The sequence below is a fragment of the Oreochromis aureus genome, linkage group 23 (genome assembly GCF_013358895.1).
Source record: "Oreochromis aureus strain Israel breed Guangdong linkage group 23, ZZ_aureus, whole genome shotgun sequence".
Classification (NCBI taxonomy): domain Eukaryota; kingdom Metazoa; phylum Chordata; class Actinopteri; order Cichliformes; family Cichlidae; genus Oreochromis; species Oreochromis aureus.
Window position 1 is genome coordinate 44,947,497 of NC_052963.1, and position 20,016 is coordinate 44,967,512.

At 43.6% G+C, this 20,016-nt stretch overlaps 1 protein-coding gene across 1 annotated transcript; it reads right to left on the bottom strand.

Annotated features, from left to right (window-relative positions):
* Positions 1-1,144: 1,144 nt before the first annotated feature.
* On the bottom strand, positions 1,145-19,994 carry tnfaip8l1 (tumor necrosis factor, alpha-induced protein 8-like 1). Its single transcript, XM_031743410.2, has 3 exons — positions 19,692-19,994; positions 5,630-5,909; positions 1,145-3,529 (listed from the first exon to the last, which is right to left on the bottom strand). Exons 2-3 carry the CDS (start codon positions 5,899-5,901, stop codon positions 3,241-3,243), a joined length of 561 nt encoding a protein of 186 aa, XP_031599270.1. The 5' UTR covers positions 5,902-5,909; positions 19,692-19,994; the 3' UTR covers positions 1,145-3,240.
* Between the last annotated feature and the right edge of the window lie 22 nt (positions 19,995-20,016).

A 20,016-nucleotide genomic window follows, 5' to 3' on the forward strand; every position in this document is an offset into this window, starting at 1 on the left:
GTGAGATGTTTATGTAGGAACTACTGTCTTTCCACTCAACTACATCCATCAAGCACAAAGCACGCAGCTCGCTGATATTACAGCTCAGCTGATGGGTGCATCATCAGTGTTTACATCCTGTCAGTCCCAAGGCTCTCCATCTCAAGCTGTCTGCACAGTGATACGGTTGGTGGGTGTATCCAAGTGGAAACTGTTTCTACAATAAACTGCTCATATGATGGTTTGTTTTATGTTTTTTTGAGTCATCAGCCATGATTTCTGGAGAGACACTGCTGCTGCATTTTTCAAATGTATTTCTGGCACTCTGAGCACCGCAAGGCGAGTTCCATCTAGTTTCATTATGTTCAAGAGAGGCAGGCATCTCCAGAACTGGGCGACTCGCACCAAAACAATGTGGCTGGGTAAACAGCACTAGAGGCTGAGAGAAAAATATGTAAATAGGATTTTACTGAGAACTGTCCCTTTAACTTTAAAGATGTTTTTGCTTTACTCGATATCAAAGTTACGGCTTTTAGGAACGGGAAGGAAAATAAGACGTGACTGAGTTGGTCACACATCTCTTTTTAGTCACATCGTAGTGCTCTGAACTCGAGGGTGAATCCACACACACACTCATGTTTAGATAATGACCGTATTAGAGGATAAATGGGCACTTGGTACTGCAGTAGCCTTTCAAGTGTGCTACAGGGAGGATCAGTAGACGTGCTACTGGCCAAATTATCATTCCAAAGTCTGAGAAGTAGCAAAGTCAATGACAGATTAAACTCAAACTGAGTCCACAGAGTGCTACTCATTGTACACTTGAAATTAAGCAGCAGCTGAGTCGAATGTTTAAACTTCCAAAAACAGAAGCACAAAGTCCTCTGGCTTACTCATTTCCTGTTCTACCTTCGACTGTGGCGTGGGCTTATAGGAAGTGGAAAGAAATGACCCCAAGTTGAATTGTTTGTCAGTCAGATGGGTTTGTGTTTGCTTTCATAGTTTCCTAACAATGCTGGGAGCTGGGGCGGGGGGAGGGATTTGGTCGACTAAATCCAGGTCAGCCACAGTCAGATGACCCTCCTGATCGGGTCAGAAACATCCACCATCCACCATTTGGATAAGAAGATGCGTGATTAAGACAGAAATAAAAAGACAGGAAATGTATCATTTTTAAAAAAGCTTTTGTATTAAATTTGTTGTGTCCGGATACAGAGACACGCACAAACACAATCCTATGTACACGAGTGAAAATAAAAACACTCACCACAGTCACAAGAGTAAAAATGCAACAAGAAAAGCACGTTTGAGTAAAATAAGTGCGACGGTTTCGAGGGGCTCGTGCTGCTTTTTGGTGGATTTCAGAATGAGTGAGATTTAAACTCGCCCTGAGATGAGGAGGGATTGGAGAAAATGGCATTTAAAGACAATTAAAGGATTTACTTCAAAGCCTTCCAAAAATGATGACGTTGGGCTTAAATGAATCTAACAAATGAGAAGTCGTCTAACAATTAAACCGGCAAAGAACTAAAATGACAACAGCCGCCACCTCGGCCTTCATTTTCACCAATAATGGGTTAGAACGATCAAGTGCACACCGTTTTCTGAAGTGTTGTTCCGGGGGAAAAAAAAAGAAAAAAAAAGTGCTTTTTAAGTAACACCAGTCCCTTCTTTTCTCTCTCTTTGGCAGAGCTGCTGCAGAAGAAGTTAAAGTTTCAGCAATCCTATCTGGGAATGCACAGCGCTTATTACACGGCTCAATTTCCAATTCTCTCACAGGTACACACACACACACACACACACACACACACACACACACACACACACACACACACACACACGCAGAATACAAAATGAGGCCGCAGCACAAAACAATCTCCCAGACAGGCTCAGTGATACAAAAACACACAGACAAAAAAAGGAAAGATGCCCATTATGCAAGGTTGGAGAGGGGTAGTAGTAACTACTCATATACTCCTTTGTAAGGAAGAAACAACATCACTTTCACTCCATTAGAAGGACTGGTATCGCGCAGACAGAGATGTTATCCCCATCTCATCACACGAGGCTGCCGTGTGGTGAAATGGAGTGGCTGCTCGACGGAGGCCGGCTCCCAGCCATTATGCCACCTCGGAGCGGGGAGCTATAATTGCAGTGGGAGAGCACAATCAGGTGCTGTGTTTGTCTCTGCTCTAATCTCCGCGCTCTGCCCGGTGCTCTTCACAGACACGGCGCTGCGGTTTTTCGCCCGGCCTTTCATCTGCCTGCTCACGGGGAGTCTTTTTAGTTGGGATCAGTCAGAATTTGAACTGGAGTTTTAGTGCTTTTAAGGATAAACGTGAGGCTCCCTAACCTGAAACACAGCTGACCCCGGACTACCGGCATCCATTATGGCAAGCAGTTCGACCGAGTTGGCGCTCAATTCCCTTCTGACAAAATGCCAGAGCAATCTTTGCACCTGGTGCCACATTGTGCACCGCCCTCACCACGATTTTTCAGGCTAGATGAGCGTCCAGGCGGCGAGACATTTGAGTCGGCGCAGAGGCAATCAACAACACACAGCACGCTCAAATTCCTTCGAGTTTATATCCCCCCCATGACCCAAATACTTTGCCTTTGTTGTGGTGGCTATAAACCAGGCTATTGGAAGCAAATGTGGGCTTATAAGTGGCTCCAAAACAAAAAGCCACGCTCCTCTACAAAGCAGAGTTCAGTGCATGATGGCGAGAGCCGCAAAATGCTGGCTGAGCAGGATTACTGCTGTCGTTCACATGGTTTCACTACAGTACAGCGCTTGTTTGGGATCGAGTGCAACACTACTTTCAGGAAAAAGCAAACAGACAGTAAAACTTCTTCTTGTCCTTGAAAATTCACTTTCTTCTTCTCCTCGTTGTGCTCCCAGACCCACTTTTGTCCATTTAACAGATACAGCTGGAGGCCTGTGCCTGGTTTCTTGCCTTTTTGAAGCGACAGAGAGAAAGCGAGCCCTTGGAACGAAGATAAAATATGCTATTTAAGGCACAGTTGTCAAGGCTATAGAGATAAGAGCATGAAGTTTTACATTCATTAAAAAGGAAGGCTGGAAAAAGAAATATACTTTGGACAAAGTTGCCGAGCAAATTTCGATGTTACAGTAAACGCAAACACAAACAAACAAAGGAAAAATAAAAATGTTCATGATCGTCGTCTCAAAAAAAGAAGAAATGCTTCATGGGGGGCGGGGGTGAGTCGAGGTAAACGAGCCTAACGCCGAGGCAGAGGTCAGAGGTTGCCTTCGTCGAGCATCTTATTGATCCCGTTACAGATCCTCTGCAGGTGGCCGCGATAAACCTCCGAGGGCCCGTACAGAGTCGCCAGGAAGTCACAGTCGGCGAAGTGATTGAAGACGTGGTTGACTCGCGAGTGGCTCTTGGCTGTCAGGTGGCGCCTGATGGCCTGGTGCAGCAGGTCGCGGCAATCATTCAAAATGGCGCTCATGACGCGGCGGTCAAAGGTGAACTCGATCTGGTGGAAACTGACCGCCGTCATGGCCAGAGTGTGGACCTTCTTCCTGCGAGGAGACAAGAGAGAGGAGATGCTGTCACTTTCTAATTCTGACCAGAGCAGCAGAAGTAAAAATAGAAAGTGCTGCCGCAGGAATTTCTGCAGAAAACTTTCACAACCCCCATATATTAGTTATAGTATTGTCCTGTGCAAAGCTCACATCTCCATGGTAATATAATAACCCTTCTCCGCACTGAGCACTTGTGTCAGCTTTGCGTCCCTCCGAGCTCAGTTTTACTGGAAACACACATAAACTGATGGAAATGTCCATTCCCTTAATTTGCTTCCATCAGCACACAGAAACGTCCTTTAACTGTACTTCTCCCCAGAATCACATCTTTAATGCTTCACAAGGCTTCCAACCTCCTGACCAACAATAGAACATGACTTATATTTCGCTCAGACACAGTCGAGTAACCGATCGTTTATTGCCATAATTTGAACCTCGGCAGCGATGAGGAATCTGCTGTAAGAGTTGCATCGCTTCAATAAAGAAAGAAAAAGAAATCAAAGGTAAAATGTAGCCATCGCTGTTAAAGAACCAGCAGGAGGGATTGATAAACTTCTGATTTTTTACAGATATTATTTCAGCAGATTTGTCTCTGACATACAAAATGGTGCAAAACAAAGTGTTGATAAAATAACCTTCAAATACTGTCCACAACAGAGGATGATCCCCATTCATTTCCTTTAAAGAAATACAACTGGTGCTCATTGTAGCATACGTAGTTGGTGCATATACCAACATGGACCCTAACATACCGTATTTTCCGCACTATAAGACGCACTTAAAATCCTTTAACTTTCTCAAAATTCGACAGTGCGCCTTATGTATGAATTCTGGTTGTGCTTACTGACCTTGGACCGATTTCATGTGGTACACAGCGCTCAAAAATCTGTCAAAAATGTGTTAGTACGACTTTGGTAAGCTACGACAGCTTGATGGATTGTCGGAGCATTACGGCTACCGTAGTCAGGAGCCTCGCGGAGTAATCTGGGTCCTAAACTCCGTCTCCTTCAGGTCCCAAAGTTAAACGAACACTGCAGCATCACTGAGAGTTAAAAACTGTCTAAATTCTTTCATCTTTAATAAAATGACCAGCATTGCTGCTTTACCAGGTGTAACAATTAAGTTTAACATCCAGGCATCCATGAAAACAGGATTTATTACATTTCACCGAGTTAGAAGTTAGCAGGAAGTTAGCTCGCTAGCTTCCACCTAAGCATGATATAGCATGTTCTGACAGAGATTTCTGGAAAGAATATACAGCTCTGCTGTCACTTCCAACATAAATGAAGACAGAAAACTAAACAGCAGTGACGTTTGTAGGGTTACTGAAGTTGGGCTAGCTGGTATATAATGATGTGCTCGCTAGCTACACAGCTATGTTAGCATAGCATGAACAGTGAAGCTGGAGGATGAACGCTAACTTTTTTCCACTCGATAAAAGTTAACGTGAGGGTTCCCGATGGTTAGAGACAAATGCAATCGCATGGCAGGATGCTGTAAACGGACCAAACTTCAGTCAGGAGAACAACTGAGATAATCCATCCACAATAAGAGGTTAGTCATTAATATACTGCAACAACATGGGAACAGAGCAGCTGCCAGAGAATTCAGCATTAATGAATCAATGGTACAGAAGTGGAAGAAACGCAGTTTTTGGCTTTCCCCATATTCCAAAACTGCTTCGTCTCTTCACTATTACCGTCGCTGCATAATTTGCAGATATTGCTTTCAACCACTGCGATGCTTTCGACCAAAACAGGCGCAGCTTGATGACACCATCAACATGTGCTATCGCGGTAGAGCGGTATTGTCAAAATCTCTACCGTTGGCTAAATTCATATAGTTTCTACCATATACCGTTTATACTGCGCACCCCTACAACACAGGATGATCCCCATTCATTTCCTTTAAAGAAATATAACTGGTGCTCATCTGTAGCATACGTAGTTGGTGCATCAACCAGCCTCAACCAACATGGACCCTAACATACTCACATACCAGGAAACTATAACATGGCTTCGAAGGAGAAGCAGCAAAGTTGTGCTTCAATCTAAACTGCCTCGCGTAGACATGAGAGTGATATATGACGATCGTCACCTGAAGTTCTCCACCAGCATCAGCTCCTCACTGTTGAACTGGTTGTTTCTGTAGAGCACTCCCAGCTTCACCACCATCTTGATCAAGTTCTTGATGATCTTCTGGGACTCTTTGCGGTTGCGGGTGTACTCCTTGGTGACGCGGTACAGCTCGTCCAGCACTTCGCTGCTGGTGTCGTCAATGAAGAGGTTGGCCACGCTCTTGGTGGCCATCTTGCTCATCAGCTTCTTCTGCGCCTGCAGGGCCAGGCTCTTGGTGCTGAAGGAGTCCATGGTCAAGTCTGGGTCGAGAAGAGACAGAGAGAACATCCTATCAAGCCACAGTCTTATCGATAAACTCCATCAACGTGAAAACATCTTTAAAGTTTCGTAAAATTGGCACAAATTGAGAAATAAAACAAGAACTGTTTCTTAGATATCCTCTTTGACCTTCTCATATCAAAAGCAAAATGAGCCAAGAATACCACACTGCCAGCACACAATGTGTGAAGATATTGCATATAGCATCCATGCTAATTCTGTTTAAACTGCGGGGCCGAGAACTGTCCGCTTTATCAGATAATGAGCCGTGGCAGCTGTCAAATTAGTCCCAGCAACCCTCTGGCTCGGTGCCTACAAGGTAGTTAGAGAAGAATGTGTCATTACGCGTGTGGGAGTAAAGTCAGTTACATCCCGACCACGCAAAGCGGGCAAAGTAATCCGAACGTCTCATCAGCTGAATGCACTGACGAAACAAGGTGAGCGTGTGTTAAAGTGAGCAGGAGGCAGACAGAGCCCACTCTGCACATGTGTGGATTTATTTATGTATGTCGTTTCTGAGTGTGTGTTTGTGTGGCAAGTGGGGTGACTCAGTGAAAGGCTGCGCCCGTGATAGAGGCTCATAAGGAGGGGGGGGGGAGGGGGGTCATCGGGTCTGCCGGCTTTCAGAGCCACGCTGAGGGGAGGGAGGGAGAGCGTGGCATCGTTTCAGCAGCCTTCTGCGGGTCACTTCTTTAGGCTTGAACAGTCTCCTTTCAAAGAAATAAAGCAACATAAATCAATTTTCCTGAGCACTCCCTCTCCAACTTTCGCAGATCTCCAAGGATAACCTCAGAGTGCACGAGCGTAAACAGGCACCGCAGTTATTTTCCACGCCTGCCTTATAATACCAGAGCAGGGGAAAGAATGAGGGTGAAGGAAGGGGCATCTGTGTTAGAAGTTTCATTTTGTTCGGACACGTTCAACATAGAGGTTCGCACTCTCAGAAATATATAGAAAAAAAACCTCTAAATGAAACTGAATACTGTGTTTGGCTTTACTAAAACAGTAAACAGACATAATCGTTGCAATCTGAGCTTCTCCTCTCTCTATACTTTAGTAGCCGGTCTCATCATGCCTGCATGCTGAGTGCATTTGAGCCTCTCTCTTTGAAACCGTTGGCCCTCATTGTGTTTATAAAGTGAGTATAAGTGATGGTGAGATGGCAGGAGTGCAGTGCAGAGTGTCCACTCAGTGCCTCAAACACCCAAAGAAGCATTTTATTCAAGTTACTGACCTATTTTATGTACACTAATTTAATTTCAGCACAGTGTGAGAGTCTGCTGCAGTTTCTCTCCTCTGCTCGCTGTTTCACTGGGACTCGTGATGGAGGGGTTGGGTGGACGCCACATCATGTAACATATTAATGTAACCCACAAGGGGGAGGTGAGCTAATGGCAGGAATTTATTTCTAAGTCTAAACCTTCATATAATAAAGATCCAGAGGTCCAGATCAGGGTTTGATATTTTTTTAGCCATTCCACTCGAGACAGTAACATTACTCAGTTGGTTTTGGTGTTTATATATCAGATATGACACATGCTGTGCTCATAATAGATCTTTAGGGCTACTGTGAAGAAACCACAGCAAATCTAAGCCGTATTTACATACAGAGCCAAAATACAAAGAGCTACCCGACTGTTAAAATGCACACCTGACGTGCATTTGAAGGGAAACCTGCTGCCGAGAAAGAGTTTTCCTCCTGCAGACTTGATCCAAACCCCAGTGTACAGCATGCTGTGTAGCAGAGATGCACATGTCATTGTTTTCTCCGCCTGTTGGCTGGGCAGGAAGTGGTCACAGCGTGCAGTTAAAAACGTGTCAATCTTTGCACGCTCAGATTAGGAGCTCTTGCAGACGCTGTGGTCACAGTGGCATCGTGATGCGTTTGCACCTTTGGACTGAAAGGGTGAATCTCTCACCTGCTGTTTGATGGATTTCCATGAAATTTGCACTAAATACTCAAAATTCCTGGAGGTACTTTAAAAATGTGTCTTTTTGGGAATATTCATGAAAATATGGTACAAATATTCCTGGTCCCTAAAAGATGACTGCACAACATTTCACAATCTTATACAGCACCGTCATCCATACAAATCTGTATTCATTAGCAGACGCCGCGTTTCTACATCATTATGAACATATAGCCAAACGATTAGTCTTTTGATTTTCTGCCTCATAAATGTATAATATTACTCAAATCTAAAGGCACCGATTTATTTCCAGTGTTTACTGCCGAGTATGTGCCATGAAAGCACGTAAAGAGTCTCCTTTGCTGCAGTTCGGCTGCAATTTATTTCCTAATAATTATGTAAAATTATTCTGCCGTAAACAGAGCACTGTAAACAGACCACAACACAAACACACAGGCGCCTCGGTTTTACATAAATAAATATTCCGATATACAGACAGGTGACAAACTAAACCAATAACGTGAACCGTCACCTACGCGGGGACTGAAAACGGATATGAAATTGTTCTGAGTGATCACCTTTATCCTCCTGATGAGTCATGCACGAGGGGAGTCTGTGAACAGCTTGATGATGAGTATGAAAATGATGTTGGTCATATGCTTGGCCTTTGCAGTCGCTAGATGTCAACAAAATTGAACACCTCCGGAAGATTTTGGACCGACGTGTTAGACGGCGGTCGGCGACCTCGTCGTCAAAACACCAAATGACAAAATATGTTTTAGAAAGGAAACAAGACTTTGAGGGCTGAGCTGTAAATGAAGCTGCAGCGGGTGGCCTGACACGTTAATGACACACTTTCAATTTAACGTAAATCACCCACATAAAGAGACCAACAAAGATTTATCCTATACTGTCATCTACGCTGTAGATATGTCATAAGCCAACCACAAACCCTTCTGAAACCCTCACATAGCTACACCCGAGCGACTGACTGGGTTTCTCCTGCAGACGTTTTTTTGAATGGTCAGGAGAGGATGGAGCGACTCAGAGGCGGAAATCCCATCTTCAACTATTGTTTTACCAGCGACGAGAGTAAACGGTGCCAACAGCGTTTGCCACTGCCGTAGGATCAGTTTGAGGCAGAGTTTCAGTGCAGATGTATGAATTAAGCTCAGCTTGTAGGGATCGAGACTGAAACCTCATTTTGCTACTGAAAAGTGTCCAAAACTACAAAGCACCAAACGTTGGGACTCCACTTTTGGCTCCTTTTTACTTTTAGTTTAAACTTTAATACTTTCAGCCCTTTGAGGCCAAATCTAAAATAAGACAAATCATTTTGTCTCATGAAAAACTGAAGCTAAGAAATCTTTTTGGAATATAATAATATCTTGGATTGTGAAGACTGCTAAAGTTTTATAGAGATAAAGGTCCAGTGTCAAACATCTTGACTTTTCTGGGATGTAAAACCAACAAAAACAGCTAAATTTAGTTCCCATCAAATCACCTGAGAATCAGCTGATTAAAAATGCATCATAACCTTTGACCCCACAGCTGTGCTTGTAAAGCATGAAGGTAAAAATTCTGCATGGCTTCATTAAATATACTGAAAGTGAGCTGATTCTGAAAGGCTCGTGTAGGAGGCAGCGACTGGTTTGTGTTCAGCTAAAACAAATCCAGGTCCGTTTTTGTTGGCTGACTAATCGGCTGATAAACTTATTTTCATCTGATTGTGTAAACTGATCGCGCAGAGCAAAAAATATGACAATGACTCGGCCAAATGTGAGGATTAGTGGGAAAACAATGCACATAAAGATGAGGCAAACATTTTCTACCTCCAGGAAAATAAAGTGGCTTCAATAGTCACACCCTCTATAAATCCTCTGACGAGCCACACGTCGCCGAACGCGTGGCTGCTGCACTGAAACAAATGTCCTGTTCGCATCATGATAAGTGATTACTCTTCACGCCATACGTCTCCACGTTAAAGAGGATTAACTGTAAACAAATACATGAACGGCAAATTGCCTCTCCGTAATAATCCGGATAACGTGCACACAAAGCGTGAGAGGTGCAATTAGTGCAGCAGACGCAGAGCGCTGACACGTCCCTGCTGGGTGACTTGTGACGTTTGCCGTCGTTGGTACTGGAAGGTAGCGCATCTGCTGCCTGCTACAGTGCGTGACTTTCATTCCTCCCTTCCTCTCTCTCTCTGCAATGCCTCTTGAAGAATATCAATAAGACTCCTTGGAGAGAGTGTCAGCAGGATGCTTCCCAGAGAGGAGACACACGAGGAGAGGCACAGACGATGGAGAGAAGAAGAAGAGGGGTGGAGGTTTGTTGTACATCAACCCTGAAACATGAGGGAAATGGGTGTAGGCGTTAGAACGAGGGGTCATTTATATACCGTCTCACACCAAATCTAGTTTTCACACCATCTTGTTCCAGGTGCTGGACATTTAATCCGGCCTCTCGCCGCGCTGATCAAGGATCACTGGCAGATCCCCATCGACCGCTTCACCGCAGTTGTAACTCTAAACTTGCCATGCTACGCTTGTTACAGAAAATCCTGCTCTGATGCAACGCATGTGAAATGGATAAGGATGAGAAAGACACTAATGATCAGAGAGACCCAAACAAACAAAAAATCTGAACTTGAAATCTTTATTTCTATGCAAGTGACAACTGGAAGAAAAGAAACATCACTTTGTCCTGTTGACATGAGTTAATCACAGAGGACGGCCTCAACAGAAGATGCACTTATGAGAACACACGTCTGCATCAGCCTCCTTCCTCTCTCTGCCTTCGCTGATGGATGTATGAGAGTTTCGAAAAGTGCAAATGGATAATGGGCAGACGCTGTTTTCAGGCTCAAGGGTGATTTCATGGCGCTCATTAAGTTACACTTTTGCTGCAGATCTGAGGCGTCGTAGCTGTCGACTCTCCGAGGCCTGCCAACAAGCTGGCGAAAAGAGGAAAGGGAGGAAGGCAAGAAGTGGGAAGGGTGGAGGGTTCGCCTGTCGTACCCGTATACACAAACAATTCAAATGTCTGGCTCTCAGCATTGTCTGCCTCCGATTTCACTCGAGGCTTAAGAGTGACAAAACAGACTCCTGACACTCTTATCTCGAGGACGGAAGGATATCCTCACTCCGGCTCCTAGTCCCCGCCCAAAGCTAAAGGTTTTGCAAAAACATGCTCTCAAGGGACAAGCGATGAAAAGGTTTTTGATTCAAATCCTATTTTTCTTCTGTGACTCTGCAGCACCAAAGCGCTTAGTGCCAAATCTAAATGGCCTGTGAAGCGCGGCGGCGTCCAGGGACAGCCCGCCAACCCCGACACGGCGTCTCCGTAGTATTTAGAGGCAACATTTTAACGGATTTAAGGCAAAACAAGACATGACAGCGGCAAATCCTGCTGAGTATTGTGGCAAAGTGTTCGAGCCACAGTCATCAGTGCACGCAGACAGAGGAACAAACATCTGCTCGCTAACACACGTTACTGATAGGCCGACTTACTGAGCAGCTGAACATGAAACGAAAACAAAGACAGATTGCAGCAGCCGAGAGCTCAGCACTTATAATTGCAGCAGTTAGACAAGTCACAAACTCATATCCTCACTCAGAATGAGCTGCACTCGCTCATATAGACACTGAGCAAAAAACTCAAAGCAAAGATGACTCATGGGAAATGAAACCAGACCCCACAGAGTGTCGGATTGATGTCTCAAGACAATAAGGGAGCCTGGGTAATGAACCCAGGGACGCGCTCGCTCTCTCCCGCCTGCAGGTGCAGACAGGCCTGTCAAGCCTGCGAGGCAGCCTGGCTGAAGGATCATGGTGAAAAGAAGCTGTGAAGACTTAAAAAAAAAAAAATGACCTTCCCGTCCCACCCCTACTCCTCAGAGGACTATTAAAGCCGGATAGCCACCTTTATTATCTACATTTAGTTTCCTTTGTTTGAGTTTCAGGGCAGGTGAAACCGCTGTCTGCAGTGGAGACACGGCAGCTAAAAGCTTCTCCAGGTCATCTGGGAAAAGGGGAATAAGTGGGATGACAACTCCTACTGGCTGTCACTTTCAGTTAGTGTTTCTGTAATGTGGCCACTGTGACCTTTTACACTGATATAGAGAAGACGAGCTGTAAAGACAGCAACAAGATCTTGATGTAGTGGCTACAGCCTCGATGCTCCAAGTAACCAATTAAATGCCACAATTTAAAATACACTTTTTTTTTTTTTTTTTATTCACTATAGTTGGAGTTGATGATGATATAAATAATAACTCATCTGGCAGAATGAAAATGTGTCAACACTAATGATCAGGGGTCTTTTTTTTTCTTTAAGGAGGCCAAAAGTCACAAGGACTAACCAAAAAAAAGAAGTTCATTGGACTTTGAACCAGACTCTGATATGAGCCGATGCTAACATCCTACAGTCGGCACGGTGTCGCCCATATTTGGGTATGTCATTGCTATTTTGAAACCAGATGTGCCAACTGAGAGATGGGTCAGACTCGCAGCACAAATTTGGCTTCCGGAAGTGAAGGACTGTGGGGATGCAACCTAAGAAGGCGCGCTTGTGTGCAGCACACCAAACAAAAAGAAAACCCAACATAACAAAACACAAGCGTGTGTTGCATAGGCCGAATGCTAACTGGCTGGAAAAACAGCATTAAAAGAACAATAAGCAGCTGCAGCGGACACTCAAGTTTCACCTCAGCTCTTTGTATAAGTGCCTGAAGAACAGGCCAAACTAAAGTACGTTTGTTTGTGATACTGCCCCCTGGTGGCAGTAAACAGCTGCAACACAAAGCTGTGCGTAGGTTCTGTGCTGGACCGAAGCATATCCACGCCACTCCTGACTGTGAAACCGCTCATTAGCATTTGTGAGCTGTCAAAGAAAAGTCGTTTACAGAGGTTGTGTAGTTGTTGGTTTTCGCAAATACGGATATTGCCCCCTGGTGGCCATCAACATTAATTAATTTAAACTTAATTGTTGCTTTCACGTTTCAGAGCTGGAATCTGTGTCTATATTTTATACCATCTGTGGTTCCAGTGGTTTTTTAAAAAGAAGATCCTGAACCTAATCAGAAAGTGATACTTGTAGCTGAAAAATAATGTAAAAAATAATTTGTCCCAAAAATCTAATATCTATCAGGCTCTGATTTCAGTGAGCCCAAGGAAAAAAAACAACAACAACAAACAGTTTAGTGCAGAAAATTTCAAATTATGCAACTTCCAAATTTATAAAACAAAGAAAATTTACAAAATCTTCACAGTGGAAACAATCACCGTTTAGCTTAACCTGAGGGCTGATGCATTATTGAGGGCCTAACCCTAAAACTATCACAATATATCATTTTTCAAGGTTCTAAAGAAATTTCCATAAAGCCCCAAAAACTGGAAATCTAATCAAAACTTTTTACATTTTCCCAACAAAGGGGATAATTATTAACATTAGTTCAGCATTATTTGATTTGCACGTGTTGTTTTATGGTCCACACGTGCTACTTGACACAAACATGTTTTTGGCTTTAGGATGAAACATTTAGGATGAAACCAACATGATACGAGCGTGGCATTGCTTTTCCAAAGGGGAGCGTTGTTCAGGATCCAGGCTGCAGCCTCAGCATCCGCTATACTCACCTGTCAATCAAACTAAAGCTGAGGTGTGACAGGTGAGAAAGAGGGGGAAATTGGATACACCTGTAGCTACCGCCCACTCTAACCCGTGGCGTCGTGCCTCACGAGGAAGAGGAGGTCACAGCTACCAAAATACCACCACTTTAATACCTCCTGCCAATCTAGACAGCTTGTTGGATACTGATAAGAGCCAGCATAAAGAGAAAAACCAGTGAAAGATGTGTTTCTACACTGCTTGGCCACCAAAAGTTGCTAAAAAAGCTTTGGCAGAGTCTGTAGAACTTTCCATGACACTTCATCCTCTAAGTGATTGGTTGATGGCAGCAGAAAATGTCACGACTTTCATGCTCTTCAGGGATCACTAGTCACATGGATTGGGGCACTGTGACCCTGAAAAAGACAACTCCATCAGCAGAGAGAAATCTTCACCGCTTCAGGATGGAGGCGATTACTGAAGAGACATAAATCATACTGAATTGTGCACTGCACAACAACAAAAAACAGCCCCATTACCTGCTCTCCACTGCATCACGTGTGTCGATAATTACCTCTGGCATTTCTCACTAACTATTTTTATCTGCTGCAAACACAAAATAATACGTCCAGGTGTATTAAACACAGGAAGACTCTTTCCCGGTTTTAGTTCTCACCTTTCCAAAAGCATAAACCTCGGCGAGCACGGCAGGTGACCTTTACCACATCCTCTACCACTCCAAATCGCTCCTCTCCTGTCATTTCCTGCTGTAGTCGTCCAAGTAAAATAACAGATACCAGAAAAAGACAAAAAGTGCTACAAACAGGATCGATATTTTTATCGTTTTTTTAATAAATAGCAATTTATTCTTAAGAGTTTTTAGTCTTTTATTTGCCTTTTTGGAAAAATTATTTTTTGTTGCTCTCCAACGGATTAAATAGTCCATTCAGATCCAAACCAACTGTAGTGCAAAAGCTGTGCAATCAAAAAGCACTTGATTGCACAACTGACGGCATTCAGCTTTATGAGGCGCTTTTTAATTCAGGATTACTTACTGGTTATTTCCAGTAATCAGCAGTTAATTGTAATATGAGAGCAGCAGTGCAAGGTTAATGGCTTCCCTGCATTTTGTGGTGCATTTTGCATTACGCATTACAGTCGAGCATCAACATAAGGAGTGGAGTCGAGACTTCTCCAACACAGTGGCAACAAAAAATCTGCATGATAACCATCACAAAGCATTTATTGCATGGCTGCCGGACTTGACTGGATGACGACCTGCTGTGTACACACTGTGGCGTGTTATATTTGCTTTCTTGCCTCTGGTTAAACTTCCACAAGTTATTAAAAAAAAAAAAAAAAAAAAAAAAAAGGGATCCAGTGTACCAGCGTTTCCATTTAAAAGCCTCATAAAACTGCAGAGCTGCAAGAAAAACAAAGTGTCAAGTTTGGGGGGGGAAAAAACCCAAAACATTAACGATGTCATTAAATTGATTTTTTTGTGGGAAATCTTGAATGAAAGGCAAAAAAAAAGGTTTCTCTACACATTCTCCCCAGCTGTATGATATAATCTGTCTCCACTCTGAGATACAATAGACAATCCAGGTTGTTATATAAGGTACATCCGTGCTTTGTGTTATGAGAGTAACCACTCAAATGAGCTCCAATGGAGCCACTCAACTGTTGGGGGAATCAACAGCAGGATTTCAGGACAAGTGAACGCTGCAATTTCATCTTTCATCAACTTTTGCACTGTTTGTCTCGCTCTTCTCTTGAGGTGTTGCATAACAGAGGAGGTGCTGACTGCTAATAGGCGAGCCAGAGCTGGGAACATTGTACGTGCTAACAGCTGTATGTCTGCGTAATGATGCCCTCTCTGCTCGCACTCATCCAGCTCAGCACTGCTGACATGAGGAGCCATAATTGCACGCAGAACACGCGGATGGGGGCACATACATGCAACATGCATGCTTTGAATGGCGAGCCCTCTGCTTCCCACACAGTCATCTCTGAAGACTTGTGCAGATTTGCTGAGAAAGGAAGCAATCAATGCCTTTCGCTCAGAAACCGTACTCCAACCCACCCCCCATTTTTTTTTCTTTTTAACACTTTCCTCAGATCTGCCAGAGCCCGGTCGACAATTAATAATTAACGCATCGGCACATAATGGATCGGGAATTAATAATTCAGTCTGCCGATATGGACTAAAATAGACTAAAGGCTAAGAGCAGTCTGCTGTGGAGCAACAGGTTCAGGCAGACACGTGGGATACGGATAAAGGGTGGGCCGTCAGCGCATACAGTAAGCGACAGCAACTGCGAGCTGCTGGCAATAATTTAGGAACATCAGTCAGTGTTACGCATGTGTAATAAGGCTGGGAATACAGTCGCTGCCGCGCTGCCTGGGGGCCAGCACAGCACTCACTGACAACATTTGTTCTTGCATTAAAATGCATAAGTGGGTAGTTGTTTTAACTTAGAGCCCAGTTAATTTGGACGAACGTGCAAAGAGAAAGACTGGCAACAAATCGAGAGGAAAAAACAGCCCACTTGTTACTTTGCTTTAACTGGCGTGTTTCAGTTTTAATGATGTATTATTTATCATGTTAACACCGCTGCAAATAATGCAGGACATAATCAAGCTGCTCGTGCTGTGACTGATGTCCGGGCCTGTGACATTTTAATTAAGGCCACCATAGGAGTACGACACATTATGACTAATTTGCCTTACCTCAGAGCCCAGAGAGCATAATTTGCTAACTTGATGTTTAATAAAAGGAGCGCCTGGCTGTAAGAACAACAGGGCTGAGGATTAGTGACAACAGAGGGGTCACCGGCACGAGAGGATAGGATTTTGTCATAACTAATACCGTCCCTCGCTGCCTGTACTTCAAGTAACGTCACGATATTTTCAGGTCATACAGCTCTGGCCTTTCATGCAGAATCACGTACTCTGAGTTCGGGGTTTTAGCGGCCACCTGCGTGCTCAGCTGAGCTTCGCAGCCCAGTAAAAGAAAGGTCAAACACCTCTCTTGTCTTGTTAATGAGTTACCATGGCGTCTCCTCAGCAGGACCAACAGTGTCTCTGGGATTACTGCTGCAATTTCATGCACTGCCCTTAATAACACTGCATGGGGAATGTTGAGCAACGTGACTGCATTGTCCTGCTCTACAAGACACGCAAAGGAGGGGATGTGCACAGATAGAGTTACACTGAAATACAAACAGATGAGGCTTACCAGCGTCTGCTTAATCCTGCTGGGAAAGCATTTTATATTATTGATTGTCTTTCAAAAAAAAAAAAAAAAAAATCATACAGTATAAAAAAACAATGAACACAAAAGCCACGATTAATGAGGAAAACATATTTATAGTTCTTAAAACCTGCCATGAATTATTCTTGCAGCTGTCTGTGGCAATGGAAGCCACTATGATTACTTTACAGCTATAACTAATGATTATTCTCATTATTGATTGTTACACTGATTAACCAATTCATCTTGCATACAGCAAAACCTCAAAAATAATGATCCCACTTCCCAAACACTCGAGGTGGTTTTGCTTTGTATGACCAGTGCACAACCTGCTGCAGGCATTTCATTTAGAAAATGAAGGCAATCGCTTCAGGGATTTATGGAAAGGTTATGACCTGTTATTGGAAAATAGTCCAGAAAAATGCCCATCATCATTTCTAAAGAGTAAGAGGAGATAAATATAGCCAATTAAATATGCAGTTTAGGAGGATTTAAAGGCACAGTCTCCACCTTTCCCTTTTCAAATACAGCAGGTGTTGAAATGAGGTCCTGCAGTTACTCTCTATTGTTCATTCTTCCTCGGCTCACTTGTTGCAGTTGCCACCAACAACGAAGCTACAAAGGAAGGCCTTGCAACTAAAAGAGAGCAGGTCGAAAAATGCCAAATCATTTTTTGCTTGTGCAAGGAGCGACGGACCTCCAAGTCCTAATCCAAGGCCATATTTCATTTAACATGCCTTCTGAGGCTCAGCGTGGTAATGTGTGCTGCCACTGCACAGTGAAGCTATTCATCCACCCCCTGGCCTTGTCATGGAGAAAAGCTTTACAATGTAAACATAGTAATGTGTTACAAAACATGTCAGTGTTTGGAAACATGTGTGTTAGAGGGTTTTTTCCACAGTTTTGATTTTGATATGCTGAGGATTAGACTGAGGCTAATCCTCAGCATACAAACGACTAAAAGCAGTTCTACATGTCCTCCAGCTGCTTAAAACATCAGGTCAGCATAAGCCTCAGCTGGCTTCGAGCAAAATACAAGAGAGGTACACAAGATATGAATCAAAGAGTTTGATATTTGGGTCAATTTACAGAAATATGAACAATATACGTACAGTATTGTGCAAAAGACTTAAGCCACCCACCATTTCTTTATATTGTGCATTCACAAAGATGCAAATTAGAAAACAGAACGCACAATTCTAATGAACTTGAAAGTCAATATTTGGTATGATCACCTTTATTCTTCAACGCAGCTTACTTAGGATTTATTTAAGTTGTCGTCAGGAATAGTTCTCCAGGCTTCATAAAGGATATCTCAAAGCTCTCTCTTTTAGATGTTGGCTGCCTTTTTTTTTTAATGTCCTCTCATCCCACACTGCTTCAATAATGCTGAGGTCTGAGCACTTGGGAGGCCAATCCACGATGAAGTGTGTTTCGTATCCAAGTATGCCTTTACTCCATTTCCAGAAGGTTCTAGAAGGAGCAAAATCTAATGACAAACTTCTACATTCATGATTCAATCACAGCCTCCACTGTGTGTGCAGGTACTCTCTGTTGCACTGCTTTCCCGACCTTCCCCATAATTGAACCAAAGAATTCGAATCTGTAGTCTTTGCTCCATAAGATCTGTTTGGCTTTTTTAATTTGGCACACCAGCCAACCCGTATACATAACTGTTGCACATCTCTCCTGACCTCCATACGCATCTGTGTACTTCATCATATCGATGAAGAACTGTTACCACTGCAGTTCTTGGAGTTCTTTAAAAATGACTTATTGACAGTCACCTTCCACTGAGACAATTTCTGATGAGGCTTCAGCAAACAGTAGCTGGATCGATTGAAGGCCCAGATGCATCTCTCTGGTCTTTTGTCAGGTATTTGCAGTATTTCCCCCTCACTATTTCTTAATACTGTTGAACTACTGTAGGTAGTTTTTATTTTTAAGTCTGCCACTTCTGCTTTTGCCCTCCACATGCCTCAGACTTTAAGGACTCACTGCAGACCATGTCAAGATATGCCAGGTTTACTGCTAATCGCTCCTGCTGTATCAAAACTACCATTTTAGGCCTTTGAAACTGTGTTTAACAAATGATGTGTTGTTACTTAACAACCTGTGCAAAAAAGTGCCCAAAGATACAATTTAAAATTGGTTCTCTGCCAAGTTGTCTGTCATGTGTAGACACAATACTGGTTTGTCCCTTGATTTTGGTTCCTTTTTTGTGGTTGTATGATTCACAAGTCAGTGCTGAGTGGTTCAACAAAAAGGTACAAGGACTGGGCTTAAAACGCAGCCAGTATCCAAAGGAGAACTGTGACCGTCAGGAGACTAGTTCTCCAGACTACTTTGAAAAAGATTACAAGATGGCACAGGTCCTTGTAAACAAAATGATCAAAACATTAGTGGCAGCTCAGGACTTTTGCACAGTCCCACTAAAGTGTGTACTATATGGTTACTAATAAATGTTAATGTCTTCCCATTAAATCCAGCAAACATGGTTTAAAGCCCCACAAAGGTCTGAAACATGGGCGGCTGGTATAACACACCACCCCCACAGTCAGAGCTTCAGCGGTGCTTTCTCATTACCAATCAATGACTAATAAACGCAGACACATAATCCTAATGATCATCCACATGGTGAAGCACAAACTCTGTTTATCTTTCATTTCTCGCACCGTGTCCACATCTTATTAAACCAACAACCCGTGCAACTCTATTTCACTTCGGAAACAGTCCGTTAGCCGCTAAATCTCTTATCAAACGCTATTTAAAGTATCCCAATCACGCACGAACTGATTGGCCGTTACTTCCGCTGAGCTCGAGCCAAACATGGAGGCTGTCAAACACGTAAAGAAACGCAGAAAACAAAACAGCTCTCATCAAGTCCGTGTTTGTCCGAGGAGGAGTGGAGGGGGGAGCTGGTTTAACCACAGGCCGCTGAGCGCTGGGATGTTTAAAAACTGCTCGACCGTTGAGGTGGGACTCACCTTACTCTCAGCTTCACGGGGACACAGGAGCGGTCAGCCAGCCAGATGACAGCAAGTTAGTACTGTGAGCGAAATGTCTCAAGTCTTCATCCTGGCAGAGGCGATAAAGTCACTTCACAGCATATTTAGGTTTTCTTCCACTTGTTTTGCTGCGTGTGGGCTGTGAAACGTCCCGTCCTCGCTGCTGTTTAATTCAGTTTTTGTTCTGTAACCGTGGACTCGGCACAGATGTGTAAATTATTGAACGCGTGTTTTCTTCCCTCGGCTGCTGCGCGATCAGTTACCACAGTTTGTTGTAACTCGAGTCCTCCCACTCGTAAAAAAA

What these genes read in the sequence shown, in the direction of transcription:
- tnfaip8l1 (XM_031743410.2), bottom strand. Translation starts at nt 5,901, where the DNA reads ATGGACTCCTTCAGCACCAAGAGCCTGGCCCTGCAGGCGCAGAAGAAG. An exon ending in ATGCTGGTGGAGAACTTCAG is followed by an intron (nt 3,530 to 5,629) that starts GTGACGATCGTC and finishes GTCTCCTCGCAG; the next exon opens with GAAGAAGGTCCACACTCTGG.